Raw genomic sequence first — 20,438 nt, 5'->3', positions numbered from 1 at the left:
GCCTGCGGGTTGGCTCGGGCAGCGCCTGCAGCCGCCACCGGCCCTGCCCGAAGAGGAGCCGCCAGTGCCTTTGGGTTTAGGACGTAGCGTGAGTCCCGGGTCTTGGCGGCTGCAGCCTCTCTGGGGCTTTGTTTAAGCCACAGCTTTGCCTCTGCAGAAAAATTCAGCTCCAGCTGTGGAACGGCCATCCTTTTGGCAGAGAGCACAGCCCCTTACAGCCATTTTATGAAGCAGTTCGTGGCCTTGCAGAACAAGTAGAGCTTAAAACATAAGCCTGCTTGGAAAAGCTGGGGGCAGGACAGCCGAGTCCCAGTATATACTGGCAGTTGAGCACACCAGCATAAATGCAGCAGAGAGAAAATTTCACAGAAAACGTGTGTTGTGTCTTCAGCTGTCCCAGAACTGTGCAGTGACTCAGCGCAGGCCCGGTGCTGAGCTGAGCCAGAGGCAGAGCCTTACCTTTGCCTGGTCCCTGGCTGCTTTGCCGTGCATGCTAATGGGTGATACTGGTCACTTTTGGGGCAGGCACGGTGGTTAGGCTCTGTAGGGTCCTTTAGGAGAGCACAGTCAGTTCCTGAGACTTCCTAGGAGTTTCTAACAGAGATTGATCTGGAGGACTAAGAAAGTGGGGCCAGTGATACTTTATTGACTCCACTGATACTATCCTCCTAAATTAAATGGTGGAAGAACAAGGCCTGCCTGTGAGATAAAGTCAGGACCTACTTCATCTGCCTACAAGGCTTTAATGGCAATTAGAGGGAGCAAGTTGAAGTCTTCCTGTAGAAGACGGATGTGTTTGGTTTGAATTGGACACGCTAACCTGTACTGCAGGGCTGTTGTGTTGCCTGTTGTTGTATTTGTGCTTTTGACATTATCTCACCTGTGTGGTTTTGCTCACAGGCAACACGTGCGTCCCTTTGTTCCCGGCTCCAGGACTGGGTGTGGAGGGACGCTGGACGTCCTGAAGGATTATGGTAACCAGTTTGGAAACTGTAACGTAAGCCACGGATGGTTTGTGTAAACCTGTCTGTTAACTGGTGCAGCCTAGTGAAAGGTTTCGTGTGATGCCCTCCAGTGGCAACAACGTGTACTGATACTTAAGAGAGAACAGAAGGGAATTGGAAAAAGTGATCTTTTTGCTCATCCTGAAGCGGTTTGAGGGTAACTCCTTCTAAGCCCAAGGGCCTTTGGGCAGCCCTGGAAAGCCCCCAGTTAGGTGCTGTGTGAGGCATGGCTGGGAGTGGCCCATCCCTCGGCAGTTCCTGCTGCTGCAAGTTCTGCAGGGACGCACAGGTCACTGCTGCAAATCAGGGCAGCCTCAGTGATTCAGGTGGCCAGTACCAGAACTTTAGGCATGAGCTCCTGTCCTCCACAGAAGGTAATTTTGCTGAGTGTCAGTAAATGCACAGAGAAGGAACAGGAAGAAAAACACCACCAGATGCCAGGAAGAACACAGCACTCTCACAGCACTTAATTTGCTGTCAGAGACAACAGCTCATTTTAGACTAGATATTAGGAAGCATTTCTTTGCAGGAGGGGTTGTTGGGTGTTGGAATGGGCTGCCCAGGGCAGGGGGGGACTCCCCAACCATGGAGGGGTTTAACAGTTGGGTTGACCCAGCATTGAGGGATCTGATGTAGTTGGGAACCGTCAGTGTGAGGTCAGTGGTTGGACTGGATGATCTTTAAAGTCTTTTCCAACTTAGATGATTCTGCGATGCTGTTTTTAACTGACTGTTGTCCTTTCACATGATCTAGTTCAGCAGTGAGCCAGAGTTCCTGTAGACAGGCCGGAGATAAGTGGTTTTGCCTCATCTGAGACACCTTTCAGTACAAAGAAATGGTTCTCAGATCGACAGATCAACACAGTTCTCCAAGATGAGTCCTTATACCTAGGATTCCAGATAAACCGAATATATTTGGTATTAGTTTGCTCTGGGGTACTATGCTGGACCTGTTAACACCCCTTAGCTTCAGTAGGAGACTCTCTTTTTACTTTCAAATAGAGCTCCCAGTTCTGTGCAGGGTTTGGCCCTTACAGCGGTACAGATGTGCAGCACTTCCCCCCATCTGGTGACTTACACAGAATGATGAGGTCGATGGCAGCTTGCAGCTTGAGTGCTGGACTGGTCTGATCAATAGACCCTGTAGTAGAAGTGGTGGCCTCCCTGTAAAGGGTTTATGTAAAGGTAATTCACAGTGACAGCTGGTTTTAAAAAATTTAGGTTGTTCATGCCTTTTCCTTTGCTATATAAATAAGTGACAGGATTGGGATTCCTGAGGGAGGAAGTGCTTGGGTTATTGCTGACAGCTGAAGCTTTTATTAAACAGAAACATGCAAACTCATTTTCCATATTGTTTTTAACCTAGTAGCCAATTATTGCTTATTTGTTCTTTTTTTTTTTTAGATAGTGCTGTTGCTGCCTTAGTTGTCCTGTACCATGTCTGGCAACAAAGCCATATTCTGCCGAGCAGGCTGCTCCATACTCAGCCATCAGGCCTGCCTTTTCCAACAGATCCATCAAGCTGGCAACGTAATGACAGAGCTGTTTGGTACCTGCAGAGTCTCACTCCCAGGGTGTCCAAGCACCTTGCATTTGGGTCATAAAATCCATCCCTGCAGCAGTCATGTGAGAGGGTTGTGAAGTCCCAGGGACTCCCAGGGCAGTTTACCAGTTGAAAAATATTGTGGATTGGTTTCTTGTATCATCTGAGGTGAACGGCGAATCCCAGCCCCAGGATACAGGTATGGTTTAAACACTTAAACACAGGTGGAAGCTGTTGGTGGGGAACAGTGGACCTTCACAACAGAATCATCTGCTTTCATCGGTCACTGGGTTCACCAGCAGTCTTGCTGCATTAAAGGCTTGGTTGGGAGGTTCAGGCATCCTTGTACCTCTGCTCTGATACTGTTTTACTCTTTCAGATATCTACTTGAGTGTGGCGCTCAGTTTTTTGGCAGATAAAGGTAAAACATGTTCCAGTGGGTGGATGTTGGACCTGGAATCAAGGCATACGGTTTTTAAGCAAAGAATGGTGCTTTCTCACCCGTTCATTCCCTGGAAGAGGAACTGTGCACTTCAGCTGCTGTTCTCTGGGGTGGCCTTGCTAATGTCAGCAGGGCTCACCCAGCCACCTCCTGCCCCCTGCACTGGCAGTGGCTGCTGGCCGAGTTGCCCGTTTCTGGTGGACACGGGTTGTGGTCACTGCAGGACGTAGCAACAGAGTCTGCCTTACAGGAGGTCTGGCAGTGACCGTAACAACCCTGGCAGCACCAGAAATCTGTGGATTCCTGGTGGGCTAAGAAATGACCTGTACTTACATAGGTCAGGGTCAGAGTTGCTAAACCCATCTTCTTTTGAGGCTTGCAAAACAAATAGGTATCCAAAAGAAGATGGTACTAATCACTGCTGTAATCACATATTCAGCTCCTGTTTTTGTGGTTTCTGCAAAGCCTGGTTTGGGGAGGATTTTTTTAAGCTGTTTGGGGGAAAAACAGACAAGCTTTTGGCACATGGTTCTATGTCAGATTTTTTCATTTTTACCAGGCTCTGTTTATTTGTAGAGATCCTGTATTTTGTAAAGGCCACCACCTGTTCTGACTAACCCCTAGAATGGAAACATGAACCAATGATTTTTTTTTTTTAAATGAATGTGCAATAAATCTGTGGAAAAGCTTCTCAGTTCATGACTCTCGATTGAATTCAGGCAGTTTTGACATACACAAATGAGGCTGTTTAGAGCTAGGCAAACCTGCTTGACAGGCAGTGCCTGATTGTCTGGTGTCTGGAAGTGAAGCCTATACAAAGATCTTTCGGCTGAGTGCTGGGCCAGACGGGGGCACGGCATCAGGAGTGAGAGTTCTTCAGTGCGGAGGGGGAGAACAGATCTGTGTGTGGAGGTACACCCAGGTGGAGGTGAGCATGGCCAGAACAGGCTAAAAATGATGCTTTAGGTTTCTACAGGGGCAGTCAAGCACTGCAAAAGGCTTTGGTTTGTTTTTTCCCTGGATGAATGAATGAGGAACATGGGCATTCTGTAAAAATGTCTTTTAATATTTGAAACTGTAGTGCATGCTTGGGTATTTCAAAAAGCCTCACTGTGTATGGTAGGCGCTAACAGTTCACACACAAGGGAGGCGTATTTGATTATCTTGTGTCACAGACTTCATGTAGCAACAAGAATGCTTGATTGTGAGATCAGCTTCATGGTTGGAGTGTTTTCAGCTCTGTCTAGCAGCTGTACAGTGATTATGCCTTTTGCTATTTTTGTTTTTCTTTGAATTTTTAGCTCTTCAGCAGATGCAAGAGTGGAATTAATGATTGCTCTGGAACAGGGGAGTTCCCTAGGCACCACATGGGTACTGGGGGAACCAGTAATCCAGCTGCCACTGCTGCTTGGTGTCAGTGTCACCTCTGAGAAGGATGGTGTCCATTTCTAACTGGAGGGTGCTGAGATGCTGATGGATCTTGTGACCATAATGGTTTTCTGCTAAGCTCCTGACTAAGAGGACAGAAACTGTTCTAAGAGCTCAGGCCTGGCAGCTGGTTTGGGCAGGGTTGCTCTGCTCTCTTGGGAGACAGCTGGTTTGTGGGGAGCGTGATGGAGCAGTTAATGCTGAAAGATGGCATTGCTCAGTGCAGGTTACCTGTAGATGTAGCTGCAGAACACGGGTTATGGGAGGGCAGTCCACGGGGGTATTGCAATTCCAGTGTGTATCTGTAAGATACCCGGTGTTTCCAAAGCAAAGCAGGGGTGGACGTAATGCTGGAAGTGCAAGGTGAATGTGTAAAGGTGCTGGGCAATCTCTGCATTGAAAAATGATAGTCTGCAGTTCTCATAGTCCAGCAGAATGCCAGTCCTTCGCGGGGGGATAGTAATTCTGATGTCTGGTGTCATCCCACTGTGCAGGAATTCATACTTGTGCCTGTAGGCAAGAAACACAGACAAAACCTGAGTGTACCCTGGCTGTGAGCTCAGGCGTGTTCCAGGGTACGCTTCCTGCTCCCAGTCCCAGCCCTCCTTGTGCCCCGTGGTTACTGCCCCAGTCCCACCCGCTAAATGACATTTCTGGCTGCTTTTCCTGCAAGACCCTGCTCAGCCAGGGTGGTGTCGATGGAGAAGCTTGTATTTGTGCTCGTTTACTAGAGGGTGACGTTTTCTGATTGTGATTCCTGGACTGTGGATTACCAGAGGCCAGGAAGGTGCTCTAAGTAGGCAGCTTTGTCATGAGGGCAGCCCTTTTCTTCACTGTGTAGTCACTGTTGGGAGTAATGCTGAGGTCCTTTAACAGTTACTCAAACAGCTCTCCCTAGTGTGGCACGCCGCAACCAAAAATATGAGACTTCTATGGGAACGTGTGCTTTCTGAGCAGAAATGAGAAGATTTGTTCAGCTCAAGTGAGTTATCTGGCATTTTGTAAGGGCCAGCTTCTTCACTAACCACCTCCTCCACCCACATCACTCAAACCTGCGAAAATTTCCCTGCAGAAATGGATATGACAGTGACTCAAACTGAGCAATGGCCCAACTCCCTCTTCTCTCTGAAGTCCATGCTCATTGCTCCAGAAGAATGAGATCAAACCTCAGTGTACCTCTGAGCTCAACACAGCAAGGAAGTCAAATTAGCCTGCCTGCGGTGTATGGGAGAGTCATTAGCTTTAGTGGGTTTGGTCTCCATCATTAAGCAGCGTTTCTTGCTGTGTGGGAGGCGTATGCTGAGGATTCTGGCTGTGCAGCTGGCCAACTGCTGGGGAGCGAGAGCTGCAGGCGCCTGGGGAGGAGCGTGTGCTCCAGCCAACTGAGCGGCATTAAAACCTCCTCGTGTACCAGCAGGCAGCGGACAGGCGGGTGTGGGCCCATGCCACGCCGTCCTTACCACTTACTGACCCTGCGTGTTCAAGGGGAGCCAGCAGCACCCTGGCAACCCCTGCAGGCTGAGCCATTCAGCCAGGCAGTAGGCAATGCTCGGTGATGCCTGGGGGTGTGACTTGTTTTCTTGCTCCTGGATGCTTCACAGGGTGCCCAAATCTCAGGTGGGAGTCAAAGGCATACAATACAGGGGTGTCTGGGGGAGAGCCAGCAGGTTCAGCTGAGGTGCAAGGGGAGCTGTGGCAGTTCTGCATGCAGGTGTGGCTGTTGGGTACCTCCAGAGGTAGGAGAGAAGTGAGAACAGTTGCATACAACTGGTTTAGCCAGATACATCGTTTCTAGGTTACATGAATTTATTATTCTCTGTCCTCCCACTGGGATTTTGGTGACCTAAAACAAGGCCTTTACAGCTAACTTCTGTACAGATTTTATTCAGATTTGCTCCTGGGACTGCCTATTTCAGTGTGAGAATGTCATTTAGCAGGAGGATTTGCTTAAAGGTTCCAGTACCCTTCCAACACCAGTTCACAGTATCAACAGTGGAATGTCAGAGGCCCCTGGTTAAGTGCTTGGTCTGGGCTTTGATATAAAATCTCTGGCTGCCCCCTGCAAGTAGGAGCTTTCTGCGGCTCTGCCTGCAGGTGTACATGTAGGAGGTGTTCCTGTTGGAGACCTGTAGCCTCCACAGCCCTTACCTCGATGGTGTGATGATATGCCTCATGCACCAGGATGAGTTGTTTGCCCCCAGATAACCATGTCTTGGAGTGTTTTCAAAAGCCACGCCGATTCTGTACTCTGTATCTTCCTCAGCTTCCACCTCCCAGTAATGCTTTCCTGGAAATGGGATCAGACTGCCCAAGATCCCAATACACCTGTGGGAGACAGGAATATGGCTTTGGCAGGGACTCTGCAGTGCTGTTTGCAATGGTTAGGTACTTAATGTACCTGGACATTACATACCAGTAAACAAAGGCCACTTCTGCTGTCTCCTTAGCAGTACAGCCTGGGGCTTTGACTACTACAAAATCCACGTGCTGAGGACCTGACAAAACCTGCAGGTGTCTTTGTGATACCTACCCTGTTTATGCCTGTGGGTAGCTTTGTATAAACGAGTGCTTTCAGAAATAGGGGGAACAACAGCATCCTATGCTGCCTGGGCTTTCTGGGAGAGTTATTACTTGCTAGAAAAGAGAGTGCTCTGGTGAACCCCAGCAGATTTTGTATTTTCTTCCCAAACAGCCCAGAGCTTTAAATGTCACTCACCATCAGGAACTGAGTACTGTGACAGAATGAAACTCCTGGGGCAGTTGGGGAGGAGGAGACCTGCCTGTGCTGTGTTTGGAGAGACCAGCAAGAATTGAACATGGTAGGAGAGCTTAAAATTTGCTTAGATACCTGGGCCATGAAAGTTTTAACACTAGACTGTGGTTCCTAGCCTTTATGATAATGGGAACCATGTAGAAGATAACTCTTGATGCGTAGGAGAGACAGACAAAGACAATATACCACAGAGACACCCAGTCTGAGTCAAAGCAGCTGGGTGCTTTGAAGATGCAAGTCTGCAAAAACACAGGTTCTGTAGCAAGAAATTTGGGCTAAATAACCTACACAAAATGCTGCTGAAACACCTTAATTTGATTTAAGAGGGCGACATAAATCCTGTAAAAATACACCCCAGCTTTTCCTCAGGAAAAGTATACTGTGTATGTCATTGCTTCATGGCTTCATCACAGGAGATAGCAGGTTTCAAAAACACACCTTCAGTTTTGGATGGGGAGTCACACACACCCTGTATGTTTCTGTGGTAGGGTTGTCTAAAGTTGTAAATTACAAAGGCAAAGGATGTTGCTGGCAGACACTCAGCTCCTCTACCCCTGGGGAATGCTGCGCAAGAGCTGCACTCAGCATTTGGAGGGCCTGATGTGCAAGGACGGGCATGCACAGCAAGATAGCTGTACTCTGTGCCACCTCAGCAGCAATCACTTAAAGCAAGTGTACAGTTCATTGGCAGTGCATGTAGATGTCTTGGGAAGAGCTTGAAGGCTGCTGAAATCAGGACTCAGAGAGGCTGTGTGTTGCTACAGCTTGAGAAGGAAAAGGAATGATAAAAAATGGATGGGTAAACATCTGTGAACAAAATATTACCATAGTAATGAGAGTTGCAAAGCCACTAAGGCAAACCTGAGTCAGACCATAGGAGCTGCTGTGGTTAGGAAACACATTAGCCTTTCAGAGATCACACAAACTGCACAAAGAAGAGTTTGCAATGTAATTTCCTTGTAGCGTGCATGTTAGTCATTTGAGCCTGGGAGCTTTTTCAGCATGAAAGAGGGTTCTGAAAGTTCACAGTGGCATCAAAAACTCAGCCTCAGAGTTCAGAATGAGATGAGTGCCAGCTCTGGCTGTTTATGTGAAACATAAAAGCACCCTGTGTGAAGCGAGATGAAATCCCATTTAGGTTTATCACGGTGACTTTAATGAAGAGAATCATCTACCTTCTGGCTCTTTTCTGTTGAGGCCTTTAGTAACATTGCATTTCCATGGAGGGACTAAGTTGTGGGCTTGTATTATTCTGTGTCTGCAAATGCCTGTCCTGGTTATATGCTGTCTCCATGGTTCTGACCAGAAACATGCATTTCAGCAAACTAAACCTTATTTCAAAGGCAAAGGGCCTAATGTTTTTTTTGAAAGTAAAATCAGTAGGCCCAAATAGTATCAGCTAAATCTTTCAGCAAGAGGTAAGTATTCAGATCCCCCTTCTTTCCTTAGCATTTGCTTTGGCACTTAAATACCTGCTCAAATTCAGCTCAATGTGCCATACATGCGTAAGCAGGTCTGTACATAATTGTGGCTGGCTGCATCTGTAATCCTCTTTATGAACTTGCGTTAATTTCCAAGTGATGATTAAGTTCCAAAAAGCAGCTAGAGAGAGATTTAAACTCACAAAATCAATGAGAGCTGCTGAAAGCCCCCATTACACACTTCCTGGCATCTATTTAAAAAAAACCCCAAAACCAAAAGACCAGCTGTGCTTTGAACTACACAAGCCTCTTTCAAAGAAAAGGGTCAGGTGCCCAAAGCACCAATAGGGTTTTTTCCTATTCTGTAGTATTTGCTGTAGTGAACAGGTTTCACATAGTGTTTGGTGGTTTGCATTGGACAGAGCTGTATAAAAACAGCCCCCAAATCTCCACGTGTGAAACTGAGACCAAGAAAGGATGGGCAGAGCCTCCTGCACATTCTGTGCAAGGCTCTATCACCTTGGCAGCTTGCAGAGGAAGGGGCAGGAGAGAGGGACCAAGAGCCAGCAGAGAGGAGCAGCTCCTCAAATCTTGGAAATGTGCAAGTGATGGATCACTGTAATTAAAAGAGAACCTAATAACCCTCCTTTTTTTTTTTTTTTTAATCCCACTAGTGCTGTATTAAGAGTATATGGGGTTTGATTTCTTTTTTTTCTTGACATTTTTCTGGGGGGGTTGGGCTCTGTAAAGAATTAAATGGGAAGAAAGTTTTGGAATTTAATAGAAGTCAGTGCACACATCATGCAAATGGAGATGTTGTAGATAATATGTATTAGTCACCCTAGAAATTCTCAGAAAAGAGCAAGCATGGCACAGGGAGTTCAGTATTGATGCTCAGGAGCAGCAACCCCACTGAAACTATGGTGGGGCCTGGACAAATGGATGTGGAATTTTACTCTCCAAGAAACTATGGGGAAAGCCTACCATTCAAACTGGTCTTAGGAGCCCAACTTGAAATACCTTAAAATAAATCTGATTTTCTAAAAGATGAGTAATCCATATTTTAAAAGGACCAACAAAGATGTTTGCAGTTGTCTAAAACTGAAGACAACCATAGTCACTTATGCAAAAACCAAGATGGAAAAAAAACCCCACTATACATTATACACACGCATACAGTCTGAAAGTTTTAGCTGGTTGTTGCCTGGCTTGAAGGTGAGAGCTGCAATGCCAGCAGTGGATTTAAATTCAAGGTAGGGGTGTGCTGTGGGCAAAGCAGCCACAAACCACATGCATTAGTTGCAGCTGAAGTTCTTCTGTATACCTTGTAAAGCTGTTATCATAGACGGGCAGATCACACTCTGGGTTTTCCAGTTCGTCACATGCAATTGTAAATCCATCATCTAGAATCGCCAGTAAAGGATGGGCTGTATCCTCGTTAAGGCAGAAGTAGGTGCCTGCAAGAGAGAATGCAACTCCTTATGGCATTAGGATTTGCAGCAAGGGTGTGGTGAAATGTTTGGATCCACAAAAAGATTAACCAGTGCTCTGGAAGGCATTTGTGGCTGACACTGAAAGGACAAGGTTGTCCATTTGGAATTTTTCAGATAGATTGGTGTTTTACAGACTAACACTATTTAGTTACAGCCTTGTGAAAAGCAGGAAGGGGGCCTTAACCTGGTTTTGAACCCAGCCAGGGCTCAAAGCTGCAGGCATTTCACAGGGAGTAGCTATTCAAACATGAGGGGTCCACCCTGCAATGGACTGTCTGATTTCAAGACATCTTCCTCAGAGCTGAAGTAATCTATTTCTAATCACTGAAAGGAGAAGGAGGGCTTAAAGGCCTCTCCATGGCTTCACTCTTCCACATGAATGCTGGGCACAGTTTGAAAGGAAGGGATGTCTACAAAGGTAGAGCAGCATCCCTCATTCTTCAGCACCTCCTCATCAGATCAGCCCTCAGAGGGGTAAGGCAGCTAAGGCAGCCCAGGATAAAAGTACTTCTGCCTTTCTCCCTTTGGAGACTTCACAAAGCAGGTCTGATGCACTGCGCTCTGATGAGCAGCCATGTGCGTCACAGCTGCTGTTTGTAGTTGGTGTTTGTGAATCCACTCCAGTAAGTAAGAATCAAAGGTCATTCCCAGTGTTGGAGGTGAGTGCTTGCAGCTGACAGATCAATTTGCATCAGCTGTTTGCATAATGTAGACTCAGAGAAGATAAATCTCTCCATGCTAATCCCAAATGAAATCATGATAATCAAACTGCAAGTTACTTCAATGCAAATACAATACAAACAATGACAGGGCAATTACAGGCATGTGCTGCTGAAAACAAACACATGCTGTGCAAGCAGAATTGGCAAATTTCAAATATTGAGTTTGATTTAAGCAGTTGAAATACACACAAACAATGGTAACACAATGACAGTCTTCCTCTCCAGGGATTGAAGAATGTTCATTCCTTTTCCATGGTGTCACTGATGTGTAGCAGACAAGTTTCTTACCGTAGCCTTTCGCAGATTAATGGGTGTGTGGTCAGCTTGCTGAATAAGCACAATTTGCAAATCTCTCACAGAAGGTAAGGGCAGAAGAGACACGGGTATGGTGTGAATGCATCTGTGAGTGATGTGGGAGCTTTGAGACACCCCAGTGAAGTTGCAGTGTCATTATAGCAGTGGTGAAGATGAAAGCAGGTGTCTGCCTATAAGTCATTAAAATGAGCTTTGATTAGATGGTTGGAAGGGAAAGAGCTTCCAACTTCCCTTTGCGGGAGAACGTTAATCCTTGCCCAGTGTGGCACTCAGAACAGAGATAATAATGCCATGTCAGTTACCAAAAGCAAAGCTTCCAGCTGAAAGCTGGACTGTCTTTTTCCTGACGAATAAAGGGAACCAGCCCTCAGAGCTTCCCCAGCCAAGCTGGAGACGTTCTAATATATACAGAGGAAGATTTTTGCATATCCAAATGACTCTGGAAAATGCTGACTGACTGTCTCAGCCATGCTTTCCAGCAGGCAGTATCATTACAAGGTAATCTCTGAAGTAAAGTAAAATCACACTACAACTTTCTTCATTGGTGTGTCAGTACTTGGCAAGCTGGAAACATCTGGGGGTGTTGGGTGGATACTGTCTTTTAAAATGTTTAGAAATTAGTAACCTTCGAGTATCAAATGTACCGGACAGAAATATTTTTAAATTACAGAGCTAAAGCAATGCACTTACTGTTACAAAAAGTGGGGTTTTTTCATTCCTAAAAGGTTACCAGGTGTGTAATTAGATGGAGGAGATTAGGACCTGATCCAGAGGCCACTGAAACCAGCAGGAATCCTTCTGTTGAGACAATAGATGCTACAATAGGCTGGCGGAGTTGTTCCGAGCTGTACAGTACCTGTGGTGTGTATCAGGACAGGTTCACTTCTTTCACTGGAACCACCCAGGTTTAAGGCTCTAACACAGATGCGATAGCTTTGCATTGGCTGGAGGTGAATTAGGACTTCACAGTTAGGAATCCCAACAATAGATCTACAGAAAATAAATCCATGGAAAATGATAGGGTATAGAACAAAGGTAGGCCTTTGAGACTATTTTTTTGAACAACAAAGAAGAAATTACACCATCAGCTTCTCTTGTAACCCATCAACAACACTACCTTGAGCAGTTGTCAATAGCAGGGGCAAGAGACACTCTGTGACAGACTATGCAGATTTTTGCATTTGATTCTGCCTTTTCCCCATACCCTGTATAGTCATTTTCAATTAACATTTATACAATTAATTTTACTAAGAAGAATGTTTATAAAGGTGAATTCACCAAAGGGTCATGGGTGCTTTCTTAGTGTTGCCTGATGTCACATGACTTGAAATGGTTTCATCTCTACAAGTCATGGAATCAATAGATCAGTGACTCACTCAGTAATCATATTGCCATTTTCTTCATCTGTCAGCTTGGACAATTCAACCATGTAAGAATCAACAGGGTTAATGTCTCTAGATTCCCAGCAGACCAGTGCTGCATTTTCACAGCTTCGGATCTTTTTACTCTTTATGGTAGGTGGTGAAGGAGCTAAAAAGTAGACAAAAGAACAATTCTAAGCTTTTGTTTGAAGGTGTTTGCAACAAACATGCTTTGAAGACTTAAAAAATAAAAGAAAGTTGTTTACTAATACTATATAGTTAAAGAGACCTGCTTCCCTAATGGACAATAAGCAGCAGGTAGGGCGATTAACAGTACTATTCAAAGACTTAATTTGGACTATAAAGGTCCCAAGATAATTAACCAGAGAAGTAACATACATAGAGCCTGATTATACAACCGTTTTCTTTCTGTCATTGGTTTTATCTTTATCATAAAGGTGCATCTCTTCTCTGCTCTAAGATGTCACAGACATCTGGAATGAGCGCTTGAAGGTCTCACTCTGACTTGCTCAATTTGATGTCAGGGTTTCACAAAATGTGCTTGACTGAACTGTTGTTACCAAGGGCAGGGTAGCAGATGAATCCACAAAATACCAACAGGCCAGTAAAAGGAGGGCTAGCAGCCACCTGGCAGAACTGGGAGACGAGCCTTATTCCCAGCTCTTTCACATGTTTGCATTTAAATAAGTTATTTTGTCTCTAAAACTCTAAAACAGGGACAATTGGCCTCATAGCTCTCCAAATAAAAGTAGGAAACTCCCATGCAGTCAGTAGACTTCTATCAGAAGAAACAAAATGCCTAAAAAGCATTAGTGGCAAAAAAAATCAGAGATAACTGTGTATTTCACTACGAAGCTCACATAGCTGTATGAATAAAATATTTTTACCTGTTACATAAACTGCTCTTTCACTTGGTGGACTGATACCAGAGGCATTTAAAGCACTGACCCAAAATTCATATTGTGTATTCGGCAACAAATTAGTGATGGTGCAGTATGTTTCTTTGACTTTTAGGGTATGCTCTGAAATGAAAACAACAAAGCATTTGCAGTGCCTTTACACAGTTACCCACTCTTCCCCAAAGCTGCTTCAAATAATGGAGTTGAGATGCCTTGTTTTGTGTGCTGAGTTCCAGAGAGCTCCTTGTGCTCCATACCCTTTGATTAGCTGTCAGGCTGTTTCACCATGCCTTCCTCTAAGGAGGCATAAATCAGATAATGCATCAGCTTCCAAAGGAACCACATCACTCAGAAAAAAACCCAGAAAGAAAGGTCACCCACCTGACACTGAATTTTTTCTAAAAAGATCCTGCACGTTCCCACTCCAGGGATGCTGTCTGGTCAGCTCATCCCAGCAGTGGAACAACAGCTGAAACTATTTCACTACTCATTTCTCATTCTTCTTATAAAAATTGGATAGGTTCTGCTTTTCTTTCTGAACTGGCCATTTGGCACTCTATGGGCTTCCAGTTTTACAGGAGAAGTGACTGGGTGTTTTCAATAAAAGGTTCTGCAAGAATATTATTAGCAAAGGCAGTTTTGTCACAAGGCTGGAACATATTAGAATGGTTCTGTGGTTTTGTGTTTTTTTTTTTTTTGTGCATGTGGGTGATGGGGAGTTACAGCCTATTATTAGTACTGAGATAAACTGTAAAATGACTGGGGGGGTTTCAGTGAGCATGCCAGTAATATGATGATTTGCTCTCTAAAAATATTGTGCTTTGCAGTGGGTGCAGCGCATGTGTGTCTAACACAGTGCCCACCCTTCAGGAAAGGAAATGCTACTGCTGAGACCTGACTTCATCCTCTGTCCCCTTCCCACTCCTGCTATCCCAGCTGCTGCCCTGTCCTGTCTTTGCTCCTGTGATGGGTCCTGCTGCAGCCAGCAGCATGGCAGACCTGGCAGGGGAAAAGCAACAAAGCCAAAGGCAGGAAATGGGATGGCAGATATGACAGCAGAGAGAGTGCACAGAAAGTGCACTGGTTGCCACAGCAAGTCCAGAGGGACTGTGGAACCAGCTGGTTTTGCCAGTGGAGGGCTGAGGTGTCCCCTTGGGTCCAGGCCTCCTTACCTGCTTGTTCACCATTGTGCCCGTCGTTGCTCACTGGTTTATAGCACAGTTGGTAGCACTCAACAGTGTCATCTGAGAAGAGGCCCCAGCAAACTCTCAGTGAGGTGCCAGTTGCTGCATTGGGAGCCTGAGGACTGATCACAGGGGCACAAGGAGCTGCAGAGGGGAAAACAGGTCAGTTTTTGAATATATAAGCATGGTATGTTGTTCACAGGCAAACACCTCTCCTCTCACAAAGGTGTCTGCACAAAGCCTAGGCACTGAGTAGGGTCATATTCCTCCCACATGGAGAAAAGTTAGGACCTGCCCCTGTAAATAGTTGCAGATAACAATCCGGTCACTGATGTATGAACTGGTCTCGCTTCAGATCAAAATCAAAATGACAAAATACATAAGCCTCAGCCTAACCCTTCCCTGTAAACTTGGCCTCCCCTGCCTCTGAGGGCTGCTGTTCCCCAGCCAGCTAGTACGGCCCTGCAGGAGCAACCTCTGACACACACAGCACTGCCGTGGACCAGCCCAGGGGCTGAGGGAGCCTCTGGAGGAAAGGTGAGGGAAAACCTCTACAACATGGGGTTAGTGGCACGAGCAAACAAGTAGCAAATGCTATCTTCCTTTAAGAAAACACAATGGATGGGCATAACAAATGCACATTGTTCTTTCTGACCATTTGTGGTGTGCCAGAAAAGATTTAAAATATTTAGTATTTTTATTTTTTTAATTATTAGAAATTTGTTTGGGTTTTGCTCTGTTTCCTGTGGATAACAGGAAAAATGTTTGCTAAATAGCAGAGGAACAAGCGACTGAAATCTGGTTATCAGGAGAAGCCATGCAGGTTGTTTAAAGCAGTCTGGTGTGCCTCTCTAATATGTTCAAGCAACTACAAGGTAAGCCAAGTTATCAGCAACTTAGCATGCCTGTCCCCTCAAGAGAAAGGGGTAGTCTTTGTGAGTCTTCTAGGAAATCATCCAGCAAAGGCAGGGAAGGCCAAATGTGACAGTTCTGGTAATTTTATACCGAAAACAATTGAAAAAAAAATATCCAAAATAAACTTCCAGTGTCTTTGTATATATAGGAAAAAAAAAACCAACAACCCGAACCCTAGAGGAAAAACTAGGGAGAAGCTAATTCTGTGTTTGCAGTTCTCTTTTAAAAGAGGTAATGAACTTCTGTTTCATACATATCTTTAATAAAATATAAATAGGTTTGAAATAGTTATCAGAAGAGTACCTGGAATAGTATTAATGGAGTTCATTAGTTGTTCAACTTCAGAGAAATCTATGACCCGCTCTTCAAAGTCGGGCTGTGTTGAAAGCTTTAAATCCACTTCCTTCTTTAAGAAGTCTTCCAGCCTGTAATTGTAGAAAAAAAAAATGTCTAATTGGAAGTACCATAGTGTTGGAGATACCTTTCTATGATACCTATTGGTTAGAGGAAAAGAACAGCAAATGCTAAAATAACACCTATTCCTTAAAATACTGTTTTCATAGTTGTACAGAGCTCAGCCTCCCCATGCCCTTTGCTTGGAGATACACTGCCATACACCAGAGCAGTGCTCCAAGGTGCCAAAAGAGCTGGATGCTGCTGGGACTGAGGGACCACGCCTTGTGTGCCCTGCTCATGTGGCGCTGGCTGCTGCACACTTTGCTCCCACTGAGCAGGGGACTGAGATTTCCCCAGCTCCCCTCTGTGGGAAGCAAGCTATACCTCTGTGACTTTCAGGATTTGAATTTATGACTATTACTAATTCAGGACTTTGTGGTTTAGGTGGTGTAGATTTGAAACAAAGGGGTACCTTTTCTCTGTGTTTTCATAAACGATGGCAGTCAATTTAAATGTATATTTTTCACAGTTGATTTAGTGTGCCTTACAACTTCTTCCAACTGCTCCAAGATCTTTCAGTATCTGTTTTGAGCTCCCACAGCTTGACTTTATACCTCTCTATATTAACACATAAATAAGCCTGTTACTAATCTCTTTAGGGAGCTTGGTTTTAGTCAGGTTTGTATCCAGAGCATTTCTTTCAAGATCTTTAGCAATCCTATTTCTCAGTCACTGGAATTAGTTCCTTATGACTAAGCTGAAAACAGTGATTTATTCATGCTCTAACTCTCCTTTGGGGTTTTTGAAATTGGCTCAAAACTACTTTTGAGTGTTAAACTTATTAGAGCAACTTTTCCTGCTGCAGTCTAAAACAAAAATACTAAAGATTTTGATAGCTCTGGTATCTTAGATAATGTTTATGTGCCTGAACAGAGCCTAGAACATGCAAGTATCTCCAATAACAGGTCCAATTACGAGGAATAAATGTGACAAAATCCCAGACTGTGGTACTACCTGTCAACCATGGTTACTGCTGCCTGTAGAAAAAAAAAAAAAGAGAGTGTTAAAGACAGAAAAGATACATTTCTTGCATTAGTCCAGACTACATCATGATGTTGACCTGTCTGACATAAATTATCCTAAATGCAGCCCTTAGAGTGAACTGATTTGCTCTCACCCAGCTCTGAGAACAAAACTGTGCCTGTCTATTCAAATGGACAGATCTTGGCTGAATATACAGTAAGATAATGTGCAATATCAGGCACTGATCAGTGTGTCTACCCATCTAGACTTTAAACTGTATCCTTCCTCAGTTGTCCAAAGTGCCAACAGGTCCTTCACAAAAAAAACCCAGCAACAGCTGGGGAAAAAAACTTAGTGAAATTATCTGCACTACAGGAAATCTTGCACGTTACTGGAAGATAGACAGACAGTCCCTGGAGAAACTTAAACAGCTGAGCTCTCATGACTAAGAACTATTCACTTCTTGGGTGAATAATGGTTCCTAGGGGTGATGTAAAACTGTTTACGAGCTAAGGAGAAAATAAGGTTATTCCAGAGATGCAGAGGAACAGGAAAAGTCAGCTCATGCAAAGAACTCAGGAGGTTGGAGTGACACAGCAAGCTGATCCACTGGAGCAGACTGGAGGTGTTAGGAGATTTGTTTACTGTCCAGTTCAGAAGTTACTGCGGCTGTGCTCCCACCCACGTGAGTCACAGGACAGCTCAGATTAGAGCAATCACTCATTAGCAGTGAAAATTCTAATTTTCTTCCAATTATTTTTCTACCTGCTAAAGAAAAATAACTTCTTGACACCTCCTCAACAGTGGGATTCATCCATCACTTTGCAGGAGCTCCTGATCTATTTCGCTTGGAGCCTCCTGTTCAGCTGAACTTTCCAACAAAATGAGCAAGAAAAAGAAACATCTTCCAAAGTGGTTGCATCAGCCTGCCTGCTGTGAGCCCAGAATAGAGCAAGAGAGCTGAGCCTGCATGAGGCAATGAACACTAAGTGCTTCCAGAGTTTCCTGAGATAAGCTTTTTAGAGAGATATCTTCTCTCTGAACTCCAGTGAGACTCACAAATCCTTGAGCATCCAAGTTACAAACTTCTGCTGCTACTACCGCATTTTGGCCCCATTGTGTTGCTCCAGTAAGTCAACGCCACCACACCAAGCACCTGCAGCAGTGACAGCACCATGGACCAAGCACCCCAATTGCTCTCTAGCAATAAAGCCACTTGGGACTTTCTAGCTGGAGACTACTTGCAAGCAGCAAGGGGCCGTGCCAGTTAAAACTCTTTTACCTTCATAAAACTGGCTTTGTCATTTTCCAGGTATAGCTGCTGGGTTGCATCTGTCAGCTCCTTGCAGGTGTCGAGATGTTCCCCACAATGGACCAGCTGCCCATATAAAGCTTCCAGCTTCTGCCTCTTCTCTTCCCCCAGTGCTTCCAACTGTTCTTCATACTTCTGAGCAAGCACTTGTACTGCATCATTGTAATGCACCTCGAAATTCTGCTCCTGCCTCCCAAAGTTTTCCTGCAAGGCATTTGCGAGTTTGTTCCTTGGTGTCAGGCCTGATCCGTAGGTCAGCCAGAGAAAAAATCTTACTCAGGTCTGTCTAAAATTCTCCTTGCCAGGGAGACAATGCCAGTACACAGACGATGTAATTTGACTAATTTGCATTTTTAGGGGTTTATTCTAATCATTCACCCCCACTGAGGCACAAGAGAGTGCTGGATTTGGTTCCAGACATAAGAGCATCAGAAATTATAATAAAAACAATGATGCAAGGCAACTGTCTCCAACCTAAGCCCAGGGAGCCCAACTAGGGATATATCCTAGGCATAATCTCACAAGTGTTTCCACCAACACAATCAAGCACATCCTTCCATGAGAGAAACCATGGCAACCCAGTGGGATCCATGGATTCGCGCTGGGGGAGCTGAGCAGCTAATGCTGGTATCCTCACTCGCTGCTGGAAAAAGCATTAGGAAGGAAGATTTAAGGAGCAGGCAAGTCTTTATTGTCAGCAGCTGCCCACTGCTCAGGCACCAATGTCCTCCTGTGCCACATGCAGCAGAGAAAAGACAGTAGGTGCCCTGAGTTACTGCTTCAGTTTGACTTGCTGCCAGCTGGGCCCCTTCCCCTGGGGCCAAGTTGACATCAGCCGAGCAGGAGCACAACCCTCGAGATGCTGTAGCCCAGTGCAGCTGGTCCAAGGGTTTGCCTGTATCTGGCATTTCTGCAAATGAAACTGAGTGAACACAAGGGGTACACTCTGGATGGACTAGTTAGATCACAGGTCCTTGGCCATTTAAAACTAAGATAATCTGAGTGGGGGCCACATTATTTCTGAAAGCAAGTGTCTGTGCAAATGCTTAATGTGGTTTTACCAGCCCACTTAAAAAAGTCATTAGGATGACTTTTCCTGAGTACCTCAGTCTAGGCAAACCCCAAGATAACTCTGTGCTCTGTTACTCACCTCATTAACAACAGAACACTGACTGTCAAAACTGTTCTAACCCCAGTACCACAAAGTTAGCCCAAGAAAAAACACTCTTACCTCTACAGTGATGAAGATTTCCTCCAAGTGACTGGCAAAGTTTTCCATCTGAGCAATCTGCTCTTCCAACTTGCACATGTTTTTATGAATCTCCTCCTACCAAAACATCCAGTGTGATTCTTAGTATGTCTGAACACTGTTTTAGAGGCACTGCAGTACAATTGTATTACTCTTACCTTTTCACTTTCCACGGCACTGGAGAGCTGAGCCACTTCGTGATCTTTGTGCTCACCAAAGAGTTTGTCAAAAGCTCGGATTGGCATCTTGCAGGTAGAACAAAAAACATTTGCCGCTTCCTCCTCCTCACTGACAGCCTGGCTGTTCCACTCATCTGACATGGCACTGCTGCTAAGCCCCTCTCTGGACCATATGTGGCTCTCAGCCTCATCCTCTGCTATGGCTTTGCTCTGATCTTCATCTTGAGAAGCCTCGCCAGGAAGTCCCTGTTGCTTTGTGCTTTGACTTTGATCTCTCACTGGAGAGCTACTTTTTGATGCATTATATAGGGAGCCTTGTGATCCTGCTTTTTCTGTGTGAGCAGGTGGCCGTCTGCTCTCCACCATCTCCAGATGTCCTCCAAGAAGCTCAAGCTCTTTTTCTCTATCCTCATCAAGTCCATACATCTTAGCCAACTCTGCAACCTCCCTCTCCAAGTCATATCCAGCTTCTTGTGAGCGCGGAAATTTTTCACTACTCAGTGCAGGTTCCCTTCTTGTATCCCCCCGAGATCTGTCTCCTTGACCAGATAGGTCTTCAGGAAAGATATCAAACCTATCCTTTGATCCATAAAGATCCATGTGATAAAATATCAAGCCTTCAGCCTCAATCTCACTAGACTCTGGGACTGGTGGGGAAGCTGAACGACCAGTTGACTGGTCACTAGTTTCATGCTCTCTTGTGCTGCCAGACCTGAATGACATTGGTATCCTCAAGGAGGCTTTTGAGATGGTTAGTCT

The 20,438-nt window shown here is 45.1% G+C and overlaps 1 protein-coding gene, 1 long non-coding RNA gene and 1 other non-coding gene across 3 annotated transcripts; 2 read left to right on the top strand and 1 right to left on the bottom strand.

Annotated features, from left to right (window-relative positions):
• Window positions 1-609: 609 nt before the first annotated feature.
• On the top strand, window positions 610-740 carry LOC113484227. Its single transcript, XR_003399182.1, has one exon.
• LOC113483841 lies at window positions 622-3,677 on the top strand. Its single transcript, XR_003399100.1, has 3 exons — window positions 622-974; window positions 2,408-2,745; window positions 2,926-3,677. It is a non-coding gene; the product is annotated as an uncharacterized LOC113483841 (long non-coding RNA).
• A 107-nt stretch (window positions 3,678-3,784) lies between these two features.
• Window positions 3,785-20,438, bottom strand: FSD2 (fibronectin type III and SPRY domain containing 2). The gene is made up of 12 exons (XM_026855620.1): window positions 19,659-20,438; window positions 19,483-19,578; window positions 18,222-18,455; window positions 16,931-16,953; window positions 15,824-15,945; window positions 14,594-14,749; window positions 13,410-13,544; window positions 12,517-12,670; window positions 11,997-12,130; window positions 9,935-10,067; window positions 6,565-6,741; window positions 3,785-4,926 (listed from the first exon to the last, which is right to left on the bottom strand). Exons 1-12 carry the CDS (start codon window positions 20,400-20,402, stop codon window positions 4,674-4,676), a joined length of 2,361 nt encoding a protein of 786 aa, XP_026711421.1. The 5' UTR covers window positions 20,403-20,438; the 3' UTR covers window positions 3,785-4,673.

The sequence above is a fragment of the Athene cunicularia genome (genome assembly GCF_003259725.1).
Source record: "Athene cunicularia isolate RWA chromosome 10 unlocalized genomic scaffold, athCun1 chr10_part1, whole genome shotgun sequence".
NCBI classification, from domain to species: domain Eukaryota; kingdom Metazoa; phylum Chordata; class Aves; order Strigiformes; family Strigidae; genus Athene; species Athene cunicularia.
The sequence above is the reverse complement of the archived record's forward strand: the minus strand, read 5'-3'. Positions and strand labels throughout refer to the sequence as shown.